At 42.2% G+C, this 22648-nt stretch overlaps 1 protein-coding gene across 3 annotated transcripts in view; it reads left to right on the forward strand.

Annotated features, from left to right (window-relative positions):
- The window catches only part of nr2f5 (nuclear receptor subfamily 2, group F, member 5), a 30497-nt gene extending 15615 nt beyond the window's left edge, over positions 1-14882 (forward strand). For all 3 annotated transcript variants that reach the window (XM_033641011.2, XM_033641012.2, XM_078171423.1), the window contains exons 2-4: positions 1858-2138; positions 4574-4820; positions 12653-14882. In XM_033641011.2, the coding sequence (XP_033496902.1) occupies positions 1858-2138; positions 4574-4820; positions 12653-12972 (848 nt within the window). In that variant the 3' untranslated portion in view covers positions 12973-14882. The remainder of the gene's footprint in view (positions 1-1857; positions 2139-4573; positions 4821-12652) is intronic.
- Positions 14883-22648: the final 7766 nt, after the last annotated feature.

Consider the following 22648-nt stretch of genomic DNA (forward strand, 5'->3'; position numbering starts at 1 on the left):
AAAAACAGGGTCCAAGGTCGAAAATACTGAAGTTTCCCTTTAACTGTGTAGTTACTTGGACCCAACCACAACATTTCGTTGTGTGTCGTTCAAAAGGGCAGTTACAAACAAGTAGCTTGATATTTAATTTGAAGGACTTGTTGATTCTTTTACAAGCCTGTGTTAGAGTAACATGACTGACTGACAGCAGCAGCACTGTATGATTTAACAGTCTTTCATCTTAGTGACTGAAAACATATTTGACCAGGTAATCTTTGTGGAAACTGCAGCAGCGCCTTGCTCTTTACTTTCAACCCCTGCTGCCCAAAGCGGTGTGTCATTTTTTTTTTAGTTTGCGTAACCCCACAAAGACAGACACGTGTTGCTAATCCGACAGCCGTCCTTTGCGAAGCAAGACGAGAGCCGCCGCAGTGTGAGTGACAAGGAATCTCTCATTGTGCAAAGTCTTTGTGACAGGCAACTCCTCCTCACAGCTCAGCCACAGCGAGACTGCACTGTTTGCCAAAGGAGACCGCATTCTTTTCCGGGAACCCACGGGTTGACACAAGTTCACGGGGAAAACTAGTAGTTTGAGGTCAACACCTTTTGTGCAGAGGTATTTTTTCATCCCGCTCAGAGGGCCGGCTAGAATTAGAGGCATTTTTTTAACGCTCTTGAGCGATTTGACCTCTCGTTTTTCAGACGTGCTGTGGTGCATTCGATTGACACAGCTGCTGTGTGTGGGGTGACAGGTGATGCGGAGTTGAAAAGCATTTTCCAGACCCCTCCTTTTTCCCTTTTCACCTCCTGGTTCCACCTGTCTCTTTATGTAAACCACCGCTCTCTATCTGAAGCCTCATCTCAGGCTATATTCAAATGAATTGAACTCCGCACCTTTTCTCTCTCTCTCTGCCCTCAGTCTCCCTTTTCTCAACTTATCACCTCACACTCTCCCTCTCCACCTTATCTAGCCATTTCACCCTTTTACCTCATTTTTCCCCTCACACGTGGCCCCCACCCTTTGCATTCCCACTGCCTCTTCCCCCCCCGCCCCCATCTCTCTCTGTGTAACAGTAGATGGAGTTATTAGTCAGACAGTGGGGATGACTGAACAGGTGTTTTCCAAATGGGCCTTTGAGCACTCGCCGCATCATCATCGCTCCACAGGGGGGGTTGGGTGTTTGTGCGTGTGTGTACGAGAGCTTGGCCTCTGCGTGCCCTTTTCGCCTCAGGCTGAGCCATTTGCCAGTAGAGGAAGGAGGAGGAATGGGAGGAGGAGGAGGGGGCATGTTACCGTATGTATTCATGTGTGTTGCGTGCATGTGTGTATGTGTGCAGCATGTGGGTGCATTACATGTGTAGGTGTGAAGAAGTGTTATATCTTTACCAGCTGCTGCTTGTCATTACTCATTGATGCACAACAGCAGTGCAGAATGGCCTTGGCCTGGCCACTTTCCACCGCTTGGCTGAAAAGATGAGCGCTGACATATTTAGGAGTCGGAGAAATGTTCCCGTCTCCACACTTTTTCGCCCCTTTGACCCCATTCTGCAACCCCCCCCCCCCCGACCTGACACATTTGACATGCCCAATTTCACTCTTTCTTTTCTGTCTTCGTCTCCTCTCCCTTGTGTTTCTCTTGCAGGCTTTTAGGTTTAACTTTGCTTTACATGCGGGCTGCGCACAGGATGTAAACCAGGTTTCAGCGCGTAGCAGGCCTCCTAAATCACAAAAGCACAATAACAACCTGATGACAGATATTTACTGTCTGTTGAAAGTTGGACTGAGATGACGACATACGCAAAAACAAATATTTATGAGCTAAAATTCCAGATTCACGCGGCTGAATTCTCATCTTCTCCTGTCTTGTTTTCCACCAGCTGTACAACGAGGACGTACATCGAACTCCCAGAGCAGCCCGGGACAGTACCTGACCAACGGCACCGACCCGTACAACGGCCAGCCCTATCTGTCCGGCTTCATTTCTCTGCTGCTGCGCGCTGAGCCCTACCCCACATCCCGCTACGGCGCCCAGTGCATGCAGGGAAACAACCTGATGGGCATCGAGAACATTTGCGAGCTGGCGGCGAGGCTGCTCTTCAGCGCTGTAGAGTGGGCCAAGAACATCCCCTTCTTCCCTGATCTGCAGCTCATGGATCAGGTGAGTCGAACACCCTGATGACTGACGAGAGTTTACATTTAAATATCCAACCAGCAGCGTTAAAGGAATAGTTTGACATTTTGAGTCTGATGAGAAGATTGAAACCACTCTTATGTCCGTGCAGTCAGTAGAGGGGCGTTTGGGAGGCGCATCAGACTCTTAATTTCCTGCATTCTGGTGATTTCTTTATGCACAAATTTGAGCATTTTCTGCAGCAATTTAGGGTGTAAACGCCTTTAGTCACGTCAAAATGAAAGGCCTCTGCTGCTTTCATGTATTTATTTTGTGGGGAAGGCGACAGTTGCACGTGTTCTAAATATTAAGGAGGACGTACCCCCTGCTTTTCTCCTGAAATCTACACCTATGGTACTGTAGATATGAAGCTACGGCTAGCAGCAAGTTAGCCTACCTTAGCATAAATACGAGAAACAGGTAGAAGCAGCTTACCTGGCTCTGTCTAAAGGAAACAAATCCCCTTACCGACACTTCAGAAGCTCACTAACTGTAACGTTATACCTCATTTCTTTGATATGTGATAAATCAAAGTGTAAAAATCACGAGTCCCCAGGATGTTACTGTACCTGGCGTCCTCAGAGACAGAGGCAGGCCAGGTGTTTCCACACGTTTCCAGTCTTTGTGCTAAGCTACGCTAGCTTCATATTTAGCATACAGACACGAGAGTGGTATCAATTCTATCATCTAACTCTCTGGAAGAAAACGAACAAGTGTATTTTGTAAAATGTTGAATTGGTCCTTCCATTAAGCTCGCAGAGACACACACACACACACACACACACACACAGTCATGCACAGGTGGCTGAGGCTACCATTCAAGGTACTACTCATTTTTTTAAACACTCATACTCGGAGTGAACAGCCATCGGGAGCAATTCGGGCTTCGGTATCTTGCTCAAGGATACCTCGACATGCAGACTTGGAGGAGCCGGGGACAGAACCACTGATCCTTTCGATTAGTGGACGACCCACTTTACCTCTGAGCCACAGTCGGGTCAGGGTCACAAGTATAGGGTCAGTGAAAAGTTTTGATGCCACAAACATCATTAAATTCTCTTATTCCACCAAATAAAAACAACAACAAAAAACACAGTTTCATGAAGTATTATCAACATACAGATTCTTGAGCCTATAAATAATTTACCTTTTTCTTCTTCTCCTTATTTGTGATCATCACTCAGTGGCATATAAAAAGAAATCTGCTCAGTTGTTCATCGAAGGCAGAAACATGTGGACATGTAGATTTATACCAGCTGTAAAGTCTTGGCACGGAGAGAAACCGCCTGACCTATAAATATTCACATGCACCTTGGGCAGACACAGTCACATCACAGATATGTCATGCTATAACTGCACCATATCATTAATATATCATTAACGTCATGTCAAAGTGTAGAAGAGATCCGTCCTGTCGCTCTCAGTGAGCGCTTTAATATTGTACCACTGTGTCTCTGCTTTCTATAAACCTACTTTCTATTGTAGCCTGCTATCAAAAGACTGTTTACACCTGGCGTCAACATGTGTTTTATAACCTTTTTTTCAGATATGAATTGATTATCTAAGGTGGATAAGATAAGATATAAGTTATAACTAGTAGTAAATACCCATGCACCATGCACAGCGACTGCAGGCAGGTTTAATGGTGGTTCTTCTCAAAACCTTCAGACAATTTAACATTTTCTTGACCTATGATCTGTAATCTACACAAATGATTTCCGCTTTGTAGCTGTGACATTTTCAGCTGTGATCACATCAAAGTTTAACTCCTTCTCCAGCAGTTTTTTTGACATTATTCAGTCAGCCCATACCACATGTATCATGATTATTTCATATACATATTAAATGTGTATCTCTCTTCTTACAGCTTGTCACATCCTCTTGTCATCTCTATGACCTTTAACACTGACAATAAACTGTTCATCATGTTTAAGTTGTCTTTACGCTCAGATTCTGATGGTTAGTCATCTCTGCGAGCTTCATGCAGCATGCCTGGTTTGCGTGTGTTTCCTTCTTCCTTTAATGAATGAATATATGACTTGTTGGGAAAAATTTGTGCATGAATGGAGCTCCTGTGCTCTCTCTAGTTTGCATTTCCTCTTAGATAATGTGACCAAATTCTGGCCATCCCCAAAGGCGGTTTGGATTATTGTGTTTAGTGCATCTCGTGTCCCTTTGTGCTCAGAATTAAAATGTGTTTGTGCTAGTTAAGTGCAGTTTGACTCATGTGGATGATAGGTGGAAATGGAGTCTAAAGCCTGCTGTACTGGAACTAGAGGCTGTGACATATTTCAACATCATACCTTAGATAGATTTTAGTTGATTTGACCCACCTTCAGTATTTGGAATCAATTCTTTGTCTCCATTAGCTTCTTAATAATTACCTTCCTGTGCTAACCACTCTGTAACTACCTGTATTCTAGGTGGCGCTGTTGCGTATGTCATGGAGCGAGCTCTTCGTCCTCAACGCCGCCCAGTGCTCCATGCCGCTCCATGTGGCCCCTCTGTTGGCAGCGGCAGGCCTGCACGCGTCGCCCATGTCAGCAGAGCGTGTGGTGGCCTTCATGGACCACATCCGCGTCTTCCAGGAGCAGGTGGAGAAGCTGAAGGCCCTGCAGGTGGACACGGCTGAGTATTCCTGCCTCAAGTCCATCGTGCTCTTCACGTCCGGTGAGTCTGAATGAAGCACATGTGTCATATAAACAGCAAAGAGTCACAGGGAAATGCTGCATAACGTTGAAACAGGATGTTGAAGCAGGGTTTAAATATGGTGGGTGGCTGCAGAGTGGACAATCAAAAGTTTTAAAATTATTACAAATGAATGACCCAAAAATGTCAAAGCTATGGTATTAGTTATGGTTTGGGATTTTGGTGCAAGCCTACTGATGCGGGTTGCAACACATTCTCACTCCCAACTCATCAAATACCGACGCTTAGACAGGGGTCCTACACCTGCATCAGTCTCTGATGCTCAGGGACAACGTGTCAGTTTACGCCTCTTACGTGGATTGTGTCTTTTTAAAATATATTTCCGTTTTCACAGGAAATGTACAATTTTTGTTCGCTAAATGCACACAGTGTCTTTTTATAATAAATGTAGAACAGAGTAGGATTGCAACTCACTCAAAAGATTTTCACCGTACGATACCTGTCTCAGAAAATATCGTGGTTACACGGTGTGACGGCATCACACAATTTATGTTATTATCAGTCATGATGACCCTTAAAGGAATGAAAACGGAGGGGTTATTGTGTTTGAACAAACATTTTATTACTATAATTGACTATAATTGAAAGTTGAAACCATTTTGTTAATGGAAGTATGTGTAGAAACTCTTCCCTAAGAAAATAACAAAAAAAAAGAAGTGAAGTCAACGTCCAGTTGCATATTTTTCCAATGTCATAGATAAGCAAATGTACATAGTATGATAGCCGTCATGTTTATATCATGGTATACCTTGAAACCGGTTTATCGCTACAACCCTAGAATGGAGGGAAAAACTTGTTTTTTAGGGTTACTTACTTTGGTTTATACAGAAGTGTATTGCATTTACTTGACAAATAAAAAACAAATCTGTTTTACTGAGTAATTTTTTCTGTTTTTCGGAGTCATTTTTTTTATTTTTCAGTTTTTCGGTGTATTTTTTTCTGGGGTTTTTTTTGTGGTAATTTTTTTTCTGTTTTTTTTTTTTACGGTAATTTTGTTTCTGTTTTTCGGGGTAATTTTTTCTGTTTTTCTGTGTATTTTTTTTCTGAGTTAAGAGAGCAGTAGAACAACAGATGCTTTCATTCCTTTCTTGAGAGCTCGATATAGGCACCGGTCACTTGCAGGTGCCGGATGGGAGCTTCATGCTTCTTGCTTGCTTCTTACACAAACTAGCACACTATGTTGTTATTAAAATAACTTAGTTGACTTTTTGTTTCACAAGGGATCCGAACAGCAGTCTCCTGGGTGAAAATTTGGAGTTTATTTAACCCATTCATCTCCCCTTCCACCCACCCAATACTTTCTCGCTCTTTATACTGCAGTTTTGAAGTGTCAAAAAAGGCCACCACCTGGTGTGTCTTAAACAGCAGCTCGAGGATTCCTCTGTGTGTGGGTATCTGACGCCAAAGGCCACAGACCAAATGTCGGTATTTGACGAGTTGGGAGTGAGACTACGTTGACTCAAATCCCAATTTTTACTTTTTCAAACCAAGCAAACTGATCCAGGCTCCAAATTGTCAAATGTTTCTCTTTCTAAAGACAATGGCCACATTTTCATGTTTACTCATGTAAACGTTTCATGGATTGACACATTAAGAGGTCGTGTGTTAGATCAGTCACGTCAAGTTTAATATCACAATATCATAATATTCTTTAAAGTCCCACACTGGCTTTAATTCCTGGCTCAAGCTCTCTGCGAAATATGTGAAAAAACTTGGACATTGAAAAAGGACATTTAAAGAGAGAAATCCTTCCAGGAAGTTGAGGACACAAATTATAATATTATATTAACAAATTATATAAACAGGCAGCTGTAAGAGCTCATAGTAAAATAAAGTATAAGTATAGCATTAGATTTTAGTGTAATAGATTAAATAAAAGTCCAAAGAAACATTTATTTGTTGAGACTGACAGGAAACACTCCTTTTACTTGATCTTTCACCTCGGCACAACCTCAGACTCACACAGGATTATGGGTAGATTCTGATGTGAACAATAACATCACCTCTCTCCTGTGAGCAACTTTACTATTGCTCGGGCAGAGGAGGAAGGAATTAGCAGGCGGGTGAGCCGACTTCCGCTGGCACAGTAACATTCTGTTAATTGGTTTATTCGTGTTGACGGACACGTAATCGCAGGGTATCAAAGCACATGTAAACAGCTTAACCTGGGTTAGAGAAATGGCCAAGATGAGTGTTATTCAGTGCATTCAAGACAGAGCCCAGCTCAACTCCTGCAGATAAGGACAGGGCAGATAATGATCATGTTTATTTATCAGGGTGAGATAAAACCAGTGAATTAAAAAATGTTTATGTAAAAGATATTACCATTAAAGGAATTAAAAAGCACACAGCTTAAACAATCGTAATTTAATAAGTTTACTTGAAAACAGTCCATCAGCCTGAAATATATCAAACGCTGGTGAATCGTCTCCTCAAGTATTAAATAAATAAATAAAAATATATATAATAACAATCTCTGGGCCAGTGATTTAGGGCTAACTAACTTACTTGCTTACTCCTTCTTTCGTCAAGCGCAGCTGGTTGCTAGGTGACAGTAATTGGTCAGGGTAAGAACAACTGGTGATGCAACCAGGAAATGCTCCTCCTTCAGAGTTCATTGTTCAGGAGGTTTTTACCAGGAGCCGAATTAACCACAAAGGTCTCCTCCTCTGAAACAAACAGACCAGGTGATTTAAAAAGGTAGAAACACTGACTAAAGCAGTTTCACGTTACAAATCAGTGTTTCACTGATGCCGTTCTGCTTGTCCGAGGCGGGACGCTAGCCGAACACCTGCTAATATGTGCTCAGCTTTTTCCTCTGATAACTTAAGATCAAGACATTCAGGAGGTTTTTAGAGGGAGCCGAATTATCCACATAGGTCTCTTCTTCTCCAAAGAAAATTTATCTGGTGATTTAAGCTGATAAAACTCCAAATAAAGCAGTTTCTTGTTAAAGTCTGTGTTTTTCTGACACTGTTCTGCTCTTCGGAGAGAGGCTGCTAACACAAATGGCCCTATCTAGAGCCAGTGTTTGGTTTGTCCATTCTGGGCTACTGTAGAAACATGGCGGTGCAACCTGCCAGACTCCACAGATGAGAACCGGCTTCCTATGTAGATATAAACTGCTCATTCTAAGGTAACGAAAACGCGACAGTTCTTATTTTCAGGTGATTATACACTAAAGGAAACATACTTATTATATTATATTCCATTTCTACCAATACATCCCCCTAAGTCCTACACCCTGGACCTTTAATATTGTATCATTCTGTGCACATGAACTGTTGAAGAAGAAGATGAAGAGTAAGCGAGTGTCTCTTAAAATGTTGATTAAAGATAAATTAAGGTTTCAGTGCAAATATTTGATTTTAAATCTATCTATTTAAAACATAATGAGCTTTTTCATAACTGACACTTATGACCAAAAAAGCCATTTAACACACAGATGCAGCCACTAACGTATTCATGTCTAAAAAGCTGGCTAACAGCAGCATTATTAGTCAAGAGGTCCTGAAAACATTCATTTCTGTCTGTTATGAAAGAGTCAACCACAACACGACTGTAAATTTCGACCATAACTTGTCGATTTAACCGCAGAATAAAAACTTCTCAGTGCCAAACAACATCTCCCTCCTCTGCTCTGTTGGAATCCCGTTTTTCGCATGAAGCGCCAACTTCAGCTCGCAACCTTTTCACCTCCGCTGAGCCTGACCGCGACGTGACCTCTAATGCTGCAGCAGATATTGTCTCATTGGCTCCATATGTAAATGCTGCCGTTACAGTTCTCCCACCAGTCAGTCATGGTCTCTGCCCTCCATGAATTTCACTGTAATTTGATCGCTCTCTCATACAGCAAAAGACCGCTATTGACCCTGTGAGTAGCTGCTTGTGACTCACTTAAATCCTCCCCTTCTCTTTTTTTGGCTTTTTGAGTGCTCCTCTGCTAAGCTGTATTTTGGTTTCTGCCCATGTAATAGATTGTATGTTTTGTGAGAAGGACTGAGAGACAAGTAAATTACTTAGTTTTGATAGAGAAAGAAAATATGAGCCCACCAAGCCACATGTTTCTTAATAAAAAGGAAGCCAGCAGCTATGATCTGCTAACAAAGCATCCTTGTGACATTTAGTTAACCTTGCCCAGTAATTTAATTTTCGTACCTGAATTAAACCGCTCCAAATTGGATTTAATGACAAAGAAAATGTCTATTTATAGCTGTTTTTATCCAGAGGTCTTCAGAGAAAACAGCAGACTTGAGCCTCACGACCCTCACTGTGCTGCATTATTCTCCCCACTGAGCTGCAGACGAGATTAAATCAAAATACAGTGGTGTTGCATCTTGAGGAAACCCATGAGATAGGCATTGTTTTGATCCTGCTTATATACAAACCCTGTTGAGGTTTATCCCAACAGTCACTGGGCTCCAGTGCCAGCCAAAATACTGTCACATCTGGGATACTTCACCAAGAGATCATGCTTTGTGACCCAGGGGGAAACGGATGGTGAAGAAGCCAACACCGAGATGTCCCTCGTCCCTGTTTTTTTATTGCATTTTCCCTCTTTTCTCCCGTGCATGGCTTGTCAGATTCACTCTGCGTGTACCGAGCATCTCTCCTCCATGTATGTAGGTGGCAGTGGATCCACCTTTCCTCTCTCTTCCTTGCTTTCATCCGCCATCTCTCCTTCATGATCCCATCTATTATTGAAACCAGTCATCCACCCCTCCTCCCTGCGCTCCCCAAACCCAACCCCGAGCCCAGCCCAGGCCCCGGGACCCCTGCCCCCACCACAGGAGTTGAATTATGTATGTTGGGTTTCAGTGAGACGGAGGATACGCAACAGCCCCGGCCATGACCTACATAACCCCTGTAGCCCTGAGCATCCCATGTGACCTCCCTGTATGTGGGCAGATGTGCCCACATGTATGCACATCACAAAAAAACTGCAAGTGTCATGTTGAAAGCAGACAATGCATTTAGTGAAAGATATTAACACAGAAATTTGAATTTAATGAAGACGGACATGCACACACACACGCACACACACACACACACACACACACACACACACACACACACTAGATAGCCCCGTTAATAAACCTGACTCCTGCAGACCTGGTAGGATGAGCTAACAAGCTCAGACAAACACCAATCGTCTCTCACCTCCCTCTGAGTCCCCTCCCTCCGCCCCCCCTGTGAAGCTCAGTCCCATCAAGGCGTATCAGAGATCGGGCATCTCAGTCCTGCCACCCTGATCCCTCACCCCCACTGACCTGGTGTGTGCCCAAGGATCAGACAAAAGAACACGGCGCTTGGCGTGTAAGGGCGCCCACAGAGCTGTCGCTTCGGCACGCGATGTGGTTTCAGTCCCACAGACAGCTTTACTAATCCCAACCAGGCAGTGAGTGCCTTGTCACGCAGGACCCAAAATGGCGGCCAGACAAAAAAGTAGTCCAGCTGACCCCTGAGTGGAGGGGAGTACAGCTGAAGTGGGAGCAATTATTCACTCAGGATGATGAGAACAGTGGTGGCTGGGGGGGGTGGGGAGAGGTTGACACACTCGATTAAAATATGACGTAAATTAAATTTTTTTGTTGTGCAGCACTAAGGCCCAGCAGGGTTTACACAGGGGACAGATCAAAGTGTGAGATAACAAAGGGGAGCCACGATGCAAGGTGACAGGTTAAAACCTACGGGCCAGCGCTTTTAGACTAGAGAAAGAAGAAATTGCCCTCATTGAAAACCTGTCTTCCAAATGAGGGTTCATGCAGGGGGCAGAGTCAGAGAGCACTCCCTCTGAATGTACAGTATGTGGCAGAGTACAGTGAAATGTGTCTTTGTTTTGAGTTCACACATCTCTGACCTCCTTTGCTAAATCCCCCGTGCTCTCCACCGCACACACAGAGGGTGCGAAAAGTACCGCGCACGGTGTTACACACTCTATCGGTTGTGCGAGACTCTTGCCAAGGCGGGGGCCAACAGGAGGGGAGGTGTGAGGAGGCGGGAGGCAGAACATGACCTCCAGCTGCGGCGAGAGGGAACGCTGTAGTGTGCTGTGAACACGGACCACAGGGGTGGAGTAGATACGTTATCTCTGCAGTGACAACCTCCATTTCCTCAAGTTTGAGCAAGATTTCTCTGACTTCAGGAATTTGAAATGAAAATGAAAAAAAAAAAAATCTAAGATACTGTCAGCTCTTTAATGCGTTTCATTACCTGTCTGTGTCAGCATTTATCTGGTTTAATCAACTAGATGATATTTATACTACATGTACAGTGTCAGGTCAAGTCTGCACATTGAGCCACCCATGGGCACATTATAAGACAATGGGCCCCTGGACACAGATATGCAAAAGAGACCCAACCAGCAAAGGAGCAAGACACACAGACTTTTTGTTTTTTGTTTGCCACTTTTTTTGTGGATTTGTGTGTCTTTGTAGTTGTTTTTCTCCTTTTTGTAGTCATTTTGTGTGTCCTTGACGTTGTTTTGCCCCCTGTTGTAATTATTTTATGTCTCTTTGTGGTTGTTTTGTGCCTTTTGTAGTCATTTGTGGGTCTTTAAGGTTGTTTTCCCCCTCTTTGTAATTGTCTTGTCTCTTTGTGGGGTTTTTTGCACCTTTTCGTAGTCCATTTTTTGTCATTTTGTGGTTGTTTTGTGCATTTTATGTAATTATTTTTCTGTCTCATTGTAGTTGTTTTCCCCCTTTTTTTATAGTAATTTTGTGTGTTTGACGTTGTTTTGCCCCTTCTTGTAATTATTTTGTCTCTTTGTGATTGTTTTGTGCATTTTTGTAGTCATTTTGTGTGTCTGAGGTTGTTTTGCCCCTTTTTGTAGTTGTTTTTTGTCATTTTGTGGTTGTTTTGTGCCTTTTTGTAATTATTTTGTGTCTCTTTGTAGTTGTTTTCCCCCTTTTTATAGTCATTTTGTGTGTCTTTGACGTTTTGCCCCTTCTTGTAATTATTTTGTCTCTTTGTGGTTGTTTTGTGCCTTTTGTAGTCATTTGTGGGTCTTTAAGGTTGTTTTTCCCCTCTTTGTAATTGTCTTGTCTCTTTGTGGGGGTTTTTGCACCTTTTCATAGTCCATTTTTTTTTGTCATTTTGTGCATTTTTTGTAATCATTTTTCTGTCTCATTGTAGTTGTTTTCCCCCTTTTTATAGTAATTTTGTGTGTCTTTGACGTTGTGTTGCCCCTTCTTGTAATTATTTTGTCTCTTTGTGATTGTTTTGTGCATTTTTGTCGTCATTTTGTGTGTCTGAGGTTGTGTTGCCCCTTTTTGTAGTCGTTTTTTGTCATTTTGTGGTTTTCTGCCTTTTTGTAATTATTTTGTGTCTCTTTGTAGTTGTTTTCCCCCTTTTTATAGTAATTTTGTGTGTCTTTGACGTTGTTTTGCCCCTTCTTGTAATTATTTTGTCTCTTTGTGGTTGTTTTGCTCCTTTTTGTTGTCATTTTGTGTGTCTTTGAGGTTTGAGTCTTCGAGATTTTCCCCTTTTTGTAGTAATTTTTTTCATTTTGTGGTTGTTTTGTGCCTTTCTGTAGGCCCATTCAGTAATCCATCCACGGAGCCACCCACTTATCATCCAACATGAGTTAAATCCTTACAAAAATCCAAGTCTCAGTTATCAGACCACACAGTATCAACCAAAAATAAATCCCAGACACAACAACCAGTCATGTGTCCATGTAGAGTGTCATTTTTGTGGATTGTGTTTACTGTCTTGCAGGGTCCTTTCAGACACTATAATAAGGATTCTGTTTGATAAACTATAAATCTTTATATTCTCTTCCTTCTCTGTAGATGCTATGGGGCTGTCAGACGTTGCCCACGTGGAGAGCATTCAGGAGAAGTCCCAGTGCGCCCTGGAGGAGTATGTAAGGAACCAATACCCCAGCCAGCCCAATCGCTTTGGACGTCTCCTCCTCCGCCTGCCCTCCCTGCGCATCGTCTCCTCTCCGGTCATCGAGCAGCTGTTCTTTGTTCGCCTGGTCGGGAAGACGCCCATTGAGACACTGCTCCGCGACATGCTGCTCTCAGGCTCCAGCTACAACTGGCCGTACATGCCCGCTGTGCAGCGCGACCGGCCCATCTCCCTCCACTACAACGAGAACGGGCCCTGAGGCGGAGAGACGGACGAAGGAGAAGCTGCAGAAAAGGCTGAACGTCCATCTGACCACTCATCCATCCATCCATCCATCCATCCATCCATCCTTCCTTCCTTTCATTCTCTGCATTCTCAGCTCCCTCACCATTCCGCTCAGAAAACCCCGACTGACGATATAATCAGTTCCCATCCAGGTTTAACAAGCCAGCCAATCGTTCAGACATGGCCACTGCAGAGACTTGGTGGGCCGCTGCAGTCCCTCAGCCGACGGTGCAGTCTACATGTGAGACGTGGCACGAGATGGACACGTTGGTAGAACAGGTTATTGCGCAGTTCACCAGCAGGTCTGTTGGACTCACTTCAGATGTCAGTCTCAAACCCCCATGGAAACAGGGGCAGCAAAAGACAAAACATTCTGCGTTACTGTTGGTGCTACACCTACATTCACAGAGGCTGTGTAAAAGCATCACAGTAATACTGAGCAAGGGCTTTGCCTATGGAACTCTACAACCAAGAGCACAAGGCCCGTTGTACATTTATCAATTTTTGAAAAGAAAGCCAGAAGCCATTAAAAAAAAAAGAGAGAAAAAGACAAATGCCAAAATGTCTTGGACTTTTGCAGAGGACATGTTTTAATGTGTGTGTTTGTATTAGCACTGTTTATATGGAGAGAAAAACTCATGATTGTGTCCATATGTACAGTATATCGTTGATTCATAGGCATCTATAGCATATTACTGGGAAAAAGCTCAGGTTCAAAGGGTGGGTAGAAAGACAGACATGCCAATATCAGTACAAGAGCAAAAAGACAAACCCAGTAAAATTTACACTTATCAGCAGCCTGTGCCAAAGCTGAAAAAAAATGCATATTTGTTTGGATATTTTTGTGGTAATGTTGGTGATTTAAAAAAAAAAATTAAAAAAAGTAATGTTTGGTTTGTCTATAATTTGACTATGTTTTGGGTCTCAGGGGGAGAGAAGGAGTTTGTAAAGAAAAAAATACAAATAAAAGCGTAGGCACTTGCATCGTAAACTTGTCAAAACCTACACTTACTCCTGTAAAATCACAGCACTGGTAGATTCTTGCTACCCTTATGCCATTTGATTGACTTACATTTATACTTTTTCAAAAGGCCTGTTAACGCTCATAACATGTCGTTATCACAGGAGTGACACAACTCATCTGTGTTCTTGTTTTATTGTCATGATTGTCAACATTGGACCTTTTGGACTGGGGGGGAGCATTTTACAAAACTAGCTGTACTTGCCTTAGAACAAAGATTTTGTCACTGAGCATTTATCTTATGACTGTGCCATAATCTCTCGTTACCTGTTATAACAGGTATTATGTCCTGTCAGGAGAGGAAATGAACTCACATGATGTAAAAATTAGTAATGTGTGCGTAAAGTGATGCAAAATACAAAGATTTTAATGCATCAATAGAAAGAACAGACATTTCTGCTTTAACATCACCAGCACTTCCATTTTTTAAACCTCATGCGAGCTCTTTTCCTCTTCCTGATGATATTGTCATGTAGGGAAAACCCCCTCGACTCATGTCATTTGAGCTTATTGTATACCGATACCGTAGAGAACAGTATCACTAACCTCTGAAAACCTCAGTCTATGTTACAATATTATCCCAGTTGGACTTATGACTGTGACTTAGCGTAGGACTATTTTAAGTTGTTTTTTTTCCTTCCCCTCGGTGGAAGCGAGTTTGTTTCGACAACCTGTCTCACATTTCCAACATGGCACTGTGGTATTAACATTGGCATTGGAAAAGCCATCTGGGACCTTAGAAAGCAGTCTGTTGATACGTGAATTCACAGAAAGTTCCTATGAGTTTGTTTTTATCCCCTCTACTTTTGTTTGGAAATATGGATTATCCATTAATTGAAATAAAATTCTGTTGTTCACAGTAAGTTTTCTGCCGTCTTTTACTGTCACGTGACTCACAACAGCACAGAAATGTGTTCAAAGCAGCACATAAAATGAGTATTGGATCAGTGATCGGATGTTTGTTTCTCCCCTGAAGTTTTTCTGGACACAGATTTGTGCCTTTTTAGTTTTAAACAGAGAGCCAAATATTTTCTGGTCTAGATGTTCATCTTTTGTACTTGTGATGCAGCCACATACTCAGCAATACGTTGGAAGATCTCCAGCTGTGAGTCAGGTAACATTATCAGTGGGAAAAGTTCGACGGAGCTTCATGTCCAGAGAGGTCACAGTCTGCACTCGGTTGAGACTCTGTAGGACAGTGGTTCCCAACTGGTCCATCCACAGGGTCCAGATTTCTCCTTGGTCATTAGCACATCCACACAGTTTCATACAATCAGCGTCACACTTGCATTCGGCCATATTATTGAGCTAGTTTGCTGTTTTTGTCAAGTAGCTGTCCATTAGTCACTCTACAGCTGGAAAGAACCAGAAATTCACTGTACTTGAAAATACAGTGTGTCATTTACAAACTTAACACATTTGCTAGTCACTTGCCGTCCATTCAGAGTGGACCTGGGACCCACTTTTGGTCTGCGACCCACCAGTTGGGAACCACAGCTGTAAGAGATACATATTGGGTTTGAACAGTACAAAAAAGTCAGAGGTGGGACCAAGTCATTGTTTTGCAAGTCACAAGTAAGTCTCAACTCTTTGTGCGCAAGTTCCAAGTCAAGACGGCCAAATCCTGAGTCAGTCCCAAGTCCTAAACTTTGAGATTCAAGTCTTAAACATGTCACAATACGCTCTTTAATAAAAATTATACCAATATTAAATTTACAAATATAATGAATGCTTTTTAAAATTGCATTTATTTGCTTAAACAAGTTTGTAGCTGTTAAACTAATGATAGCCAAGCATTGGTGTGTCCAAACTTTTGGCCTGTACTGTATGTTTTGTATTGTGTATATTGTGTTTATACAGTGTATATATATGTGTGTGTATATCTATATCTATCTATAGCCTATAGGCTATATATACACTGCTCAAAAAAATAAAGGGAACACTTAAACAACACAATGTAACTCCAAGTCAATCACACTTCTGTGAAATCAAACTGTCCACTTAAGAAGCAACACTGATTGACAATCAATTTCACATGCTGTTGTGCAAATGGAATAGACAACAGGTGGAAATTATAGGCAATTAGCAAGACACCCCCAATAAAGGAGTGGTTCTGCAGGTGGTGACCACAGACCACTTCTCAGTTCCTATGCTTTCTGGCTGATGTTTTAGTCACTTTTGAATGCTGGCGGTGCTTTCACTCTAGTGGTAGCATGAGACGGAGTCTACAACCCACACAAGTGGCTCAGGTAGTGCAGCTCATCCAGGATGGCACATCAATGCGAGCTGTGGCAAGAAGGTTTGCTGTGTCTGTCAGCGTAGTGTCCAGAGCATGGAGGCGCTACCAGGAGACAGGCCAGTACATCAGGAGACGTGGAGGAGGCCGTAGGAGGGCAACAACCCAGCAGCAGGACCGCTACCTCCGCCTTTGTGCAAGGAGGAACAGGAGGAGCACTGCCAGAGCCCTGCAAAATGACCTCCAGCAGGCCACAAATGTGCATGTGTCTGCTAAAACGGTCAGAAACAGACTCCATGAGGGTGGTATGAGGGCCCGACGTCCACAGGTGGAGGTTGTGCTTACAGCCCAACACCGTGCAGGACGTTTGGCATTTGCCAGAGAACACCAAGATTGGCAAATTCGCCACTGGCGCCCTGTGCTCTTCACAGATGAAAGCAGGTTCACACTGAGCACATGTGACAGATGTGACAGAGTCTGGAGACGCCGCGGAGAACGTTCTGCTGCCTGCAACATCCTCCAGCATGACCGGTTTGGCAGTGGGTCAGTAATGGTATGGGGTGGCATTTCTTTGGGGCGCCGCACAGCCCTCCATGTGCTCACCAGAGATAGCCTGACTGCCATTAGGTACAGAGATGAGATCCTCAGACCCATTGTGAGACCATATGCTGGTGCGGTTGGCCCTGGGTTCCTCCTAATGCAAGACAATGCTAGACCTCATGTGGCTGGAGTGTGTCAGCACTTCCTGCAAGACGAAGGCATTGATGCTATGGACTGGCCCGCCCGTTCCCCAGACCTGAATCCAATTGAGCACATCTGGGACATCATGTCTCGCTCCATCCACCAACGCCACGTTGCACCACAGACTGTCCAGGAGTTGGCGGATGCTTTAGTCCAGGTCTGGGAGGAGATCCCTCAGGAGACCATCCGCCACCTCATCAGGAGCATGCCCAGGCGTTGTAGGGAGGTCATACAGGCACGTGGAGGCCACACACACTACTGAGCCTCATTTTGACTTGTTTTAAGGACATTACATCAAAGTTGGATCAGCCTGTAGTGTGTTTTTCCACTTTAATTTTGAGTGTGACTCCAAATCCAGACCTCCATGGGTTAATAAATTTGATTTCCATTGATAATTTTTGTGTGATTTTGTTGTCAGCACATTCAACTATGTAAAGAACAAAGTATTTAATAAGAATTTTTCATTCATTCAGATCTGGGATGTGTTATTTTAGTGTTCCCTTTATTTTTTTGAGCAGTGTATATATAGTCTATATATATATATATAGCCTATATATATATATAGTGGGATATATATATATATATATATATATATATATATATCCCACTCTGGGGTTGAGGTGAATAAAAGAACTGTGTTGTGATCTAAATAACATGCTGTTGCTATCTGCAGAAAGTATTAAAGCATGAAATCCCGCATTTTTAATGTACGAAAGCATCCTGTATCATAACTACGTGTGCCGTTTGTAACAAACCAAACCGCGTGAAAATCAGTTGAAAATTCAGTGAGTTATTCTATTTTACTTGTGCGTACAGCTCCTTCCTCAATAGAAGTGAATGCACTGTGGAGGCAAAGCGAGACCCATCCAAGATGGCGGCTGGCGAGGACGTCGGCTCCAATAGGCAGCGGCAGTCAATGCGGTGTCTATGTATATATGTCTATGGTTGGCGCCTTTCTTACAGTTGATGGTTGGCGCGGAGCTCCCTCTAACGGCTCATTCTCAGGTAACGAAAACACAACAGTTGTTACTGTCAGGTGATTATGAATTAAAACATACTTACGAATATTATGTGCAGTTTCTGCCCATATATCCCCCTGAACTCTACACACTGGACCTTTGCACCACCCGGCCAGGACGCTAGGCGACCCAAATCAAACACATCTAAGATGTTTGAGAACAGGTAGCTAACAAGCTAAATGCTAACATGCTCCCATAGTTAAGCTAACTTCTGAAAACCTTTTGAAACTGCGAAGCGCAGCGGGACAAAGAGGCCGAGAGTGGACTGATTATATTTATGGATTAACAATGAAGGAGCAGAAGAGTTTAACTGGAGCAGATGGGGAGGATTTCATGATGCTCAGGACACTGAGAAAGGTGAGTACAACAACAAACATGGTGATGTTAATTTACTGTAACTGTTACAGAGAAGTACCTCCTGCAGCTGCTGTTGAGTTCATAGTGCCTGTGTTGGTTGCCTTGCAGATGTTTTATTCTTCTGTATAAGTGGCAGGTTATTCACTTAATGTAGTCTAATACCACCGCTCTTTTCATTTATTGTTGGTCATTGTGGTATAACTGTTAGATTTAATAATCTTTTCTGCCTAAGTTTCTGCTGAGGAAGGTGGTTTGTGGTTATGTAATAAATAATAAGGGGTATCAGCAGGCTGCAGGTGTCCGTCTAAGAATTTAAGAACTAAGAATTTAAAGTTAGTGTACCAGTTGTGGAATGTAACTAGACCTAATACATTTACTCTAGTACTGTATAGGGATGGACCATACTGGATTTGTTTGCCGATATCTGATATGCTGATATTTAACAACTCATTTGGCCGATAACCCATACTGATATGGATAAATCCATATATCATAGAAAATTATGCAACTTTATTCTTTGAATCCCCTGGCTGAATATACCTCTCTATCTGTATGCTTGTACCCTGGCTCTTTTAATCATTCAGCCACTACAAGTAAGGCTTTTTCAGTAATGCCGTCCTTGTTTTCTATGTTTTATGTGTCTGGATCGCCTCTCTGTGTATCATGTTGTTTCCTTTTCTCCATGAGCACCCGACACAAGGTTTTGAGCTACCTGTGATTATACAGAGCAACCAGTTGTCTCTCTCTAAAAAAAAAAAGTATATCTGTTCTTCATATTGGCAGCATGTTGGCCGATTCAGATATTTCATTTTAAAGCCAGTATCAGCCGAAGCCCGATACCGATGACGTGGCAATATTATCGTGCATCCCTAGTACTGTACATAGTACTGCTTTGTTGTACTTGTACTTGCCTACTTTTTAAAATACTTTTTGTATTTCCTTTTTGTGTTACTCCACTTCTTCTGTGCAAGCTTTGGAATTAAAATAGAAATAAAACAAAAACTTATGATGTATTATTATGCATTAAGCTACCCAACAGAATATAAAATAATTATAATTACCCATACCTTTATCAACTTCAACAAAAAAATTAAGTACACATTAATGTCACCCATACTTATAATCATTATACATTTTTCTGAAATTGGCCAGTCTGCATAAGAAGGACTTTTACTTGTGATACGTTGTATATATTTTGATGCTTGTATTTTTACTTGTATTGGAGTATTTTTACACTTTTGCACTGATATTTGTACTCGAGTAAAAGATCTACATATTTCATCCACTGCTGTAGTAAGACATCAGACACTCAGTGGACAGTTTACAGTTGGCATGTTTATGAATGTAACGCAGAAACATTTACTTAAAGTACATTTTAACTTACCTACTTTTCTGCTTTTATCTGAGTACTTTTACTCAAGTAATTTTACTTGAGTAAATTATTCTTGTGCTTGTTCCATGCCTGTTCAGACTTTAGAAAGCTCCACGCAGTCACCAAAGATGTCATTCAGCTGTTTTCACAGGTTGAGTAGAACATCTCATGATACACTGATAAAATCTGTGGACTGCTACTTTAAAATCTGTGCTTGCTTGATAGGCTAAGACAGTGTTGCACTATTTAATCATAAATATTTCATGTCATTTTTGCTTTTATTGGATAGTTGACAGTATTGAGAAAGAGAGGAAATGAGGGAAGTTGGGAGAAAAATGGGAATGACATGCAGCAGAGGTCTCTGGTCAGAACTGATTCACAGCACTTTCACCTCAGATCATCAGGGATAAATAATTTTAATGCTCGCCTGCAGACGTTTCTTTTCAGAGGAGCACTTTGATTCAGTGACGCAGAGAAGCACATGTGCCAATCAATACTGTGGATCTATCAATGATTCTAAGCAAAGTGGGGGTTGCCCTGCACTCATGCTGGGATGCAGCCCAAATGTTGATACAGGCCTGCGTGGTGCGTGACAGAAAGTAAGCAAACACCATCATGACCCTGTGTGTGTGTGTCTGTGTGTGTGCTGGGGGAGACAGAAGAGAAAGAACACACATGGTCTTTGACCTTTGGGATCAAGGCTTGTCACTGTGTGTGTGTGCGCGCATAGCTGTATGTTCAAGTTTGGGTAAATATAGCTGCTGGTAGCTCTCAGTGTTCACAGTGAGACAGAGACTGAAGGAAAAGACAGGAACATAGACAAGAACAAGTTTTTGCATCTAGACTCTCAAACATGATGTCAAGTTCCCTCTCTCACCACACACACACACACACACACACACACTCACACACACAGAACACACTCCCCCCACATGGTAACCTTGTGCCCCTTACACCCAGCCTCCCCTCCTCCAACTACCTCCCCCAATCCCTCAATCCCCACCCTCTGTCCTACCCGCCCACCGCCATCCTGCCTGTGTGTGTGTGTGTGTGTGTGTGTGTGTGTGTGTGTGTGTGTGTGTGTGTGTGTGTGTGTATGAAGAGTAGCCGATTGACTTATGCCTTCATTTTCAGAGCTGTCACTCCTGGCCAAACACCATGACCCCTCAACCTCCATTTTGGAGGCGCACATTTTTTTTTTTCTTCTTCACCATATGAATATAAAAAACACATGTGGCCCAAAGGTGTGTGTGTGTGTGTGTGTGTGTGTGTGTGTGCATGCCTGCGTGTGTGTGAGTGCATGTTTATGTGTACAGGTAAATCAAACTGACACAGCTCCTTTGAATGGCAGGAGCTGAATTACTTTTGCACTTCAATTTTGCACACCTGCCATTTATGGCAAACACTGGGCTCAGCATAAACCATAAAAGCCAAACACGTTGCTTCAAGATACAAATCAGAGCCAGTAAATATCAAAACCAGGTGCAGCAATTACAGGTTATTTCTTTGAGGGCAAATTACTTTACATATTAAAAATATGGGGTTATTATTGCAGATATACATTGGACACTAACATGCAGGAACTTAGTGCAGATTTCATGCTTTGCTGCAACAGCTTGTATTTATTTAGTTTTCTAAAAAAAAAAAAGAAGAGCAAACAGATTAAAAAGAAATTATTAAAAAAACATAATACCACAGATAGGGCGAAAACTGTTTTATGAAGGTGTGATTTGTAAGTATCCCTCATTAGTTGCTGCTGTTTTAACTATTTCTTGTTTATAAACGTATTAAGAGGAACTCTGGTGTAAACAGCTGCTAATTTGGGGTTGTTTCTCCATTTTCCTTAGGGGTTGGAAAAAATTTGGTTCACTTAAGTATTGCGATTTTCCTTTAACATTTATTTAATCAGCTTTTTAACGCCTGAATCAGTATATTTTATATGTAGAGGTGGGAAGAAGTTACAGCCTGTACCGTGGTAATCTACTAGTAATGTGAAGTCATATCAGGATTTCCCGCACATTCATTTATGTTGATGTATTTGTGGCGGCCCGCTGTGATTATAACATCTGCTGCCACGTTTTGATGTTGGAATGTATAAATACCATTACACCTGTGACACTTTACCATGATACTTTACTGTTTACTGTACAGCTGCTCCTGTCATCCATTGATCGGATCAGCAAACTTTCTGTTGCTGCTGTTACACTGATTAGACTGCTCTGAATCACAGCGCTGGGGAGTTTCCTCTGGCTAAATTTGAGTTGCTGTAGCTGCCACTGAGACCGTCTCTGGAGTTCCCATTGCTCTCCTCCCGGTGAATAGTCAACTAGCAGTGGGGCGAGGCGGAGGGACTGTGTGGAGGCTAGCTAGCTAATTCTTGTGTCCTTTGTGGTCTGATAAACAGTGAGGTGGCAAGAGGAGGGCGAGGGCAGCCGCCACAAATAAATCAATATATGGGACACACTGCAAGCTTGATGAGCAGGGAGAGCTAAGTGTAGCCATTTAAGTATTCTTCAAAGTGTATATTTTTTAATTTATTTTAATGTAAATGTAATATACATTTTTAGTAAGTAAGTAATGTATATTTATTGTAGCACCTTTCACAAAGGTCAGTAAGTGCTTAACTGGAATAAAATTGTTAAAAAAGAAGACCATAAGAATAGCTATTAGTTTATTTACCACTTTTCTATGCAGTATATGATGCTGAAAGTCAGAGAGACTGACTGACGTGATGTGCATTGTTTGTGGAAATATGCCTCATGATATTGTACAGTATAAGTGCATTATCTATTTTTTCTCATGGTCTACACAAACAAAAATAGTCATAATATCAAATGGCAATATCAAAAAATCATAATACATATTGAATCAGCGCTCAAGTATCCTAATAGTATTGAATCGAGA

Source organism: Epinephelus lanceolatus, chromosome 10 (assembly GCF_041903045.1).
Source record: "Epinephelus lanceolatus isolate andai-2023 chromosome 10, ASM4190304v1, whole genome shotgun sequence".
Classification (NCBI taxonomy): Eukaryota; Metazoa; Chordata; class Actinopteri; order Perciformes; family Serranidae; genus Epinephelus; species Epinephelus lanceolatus.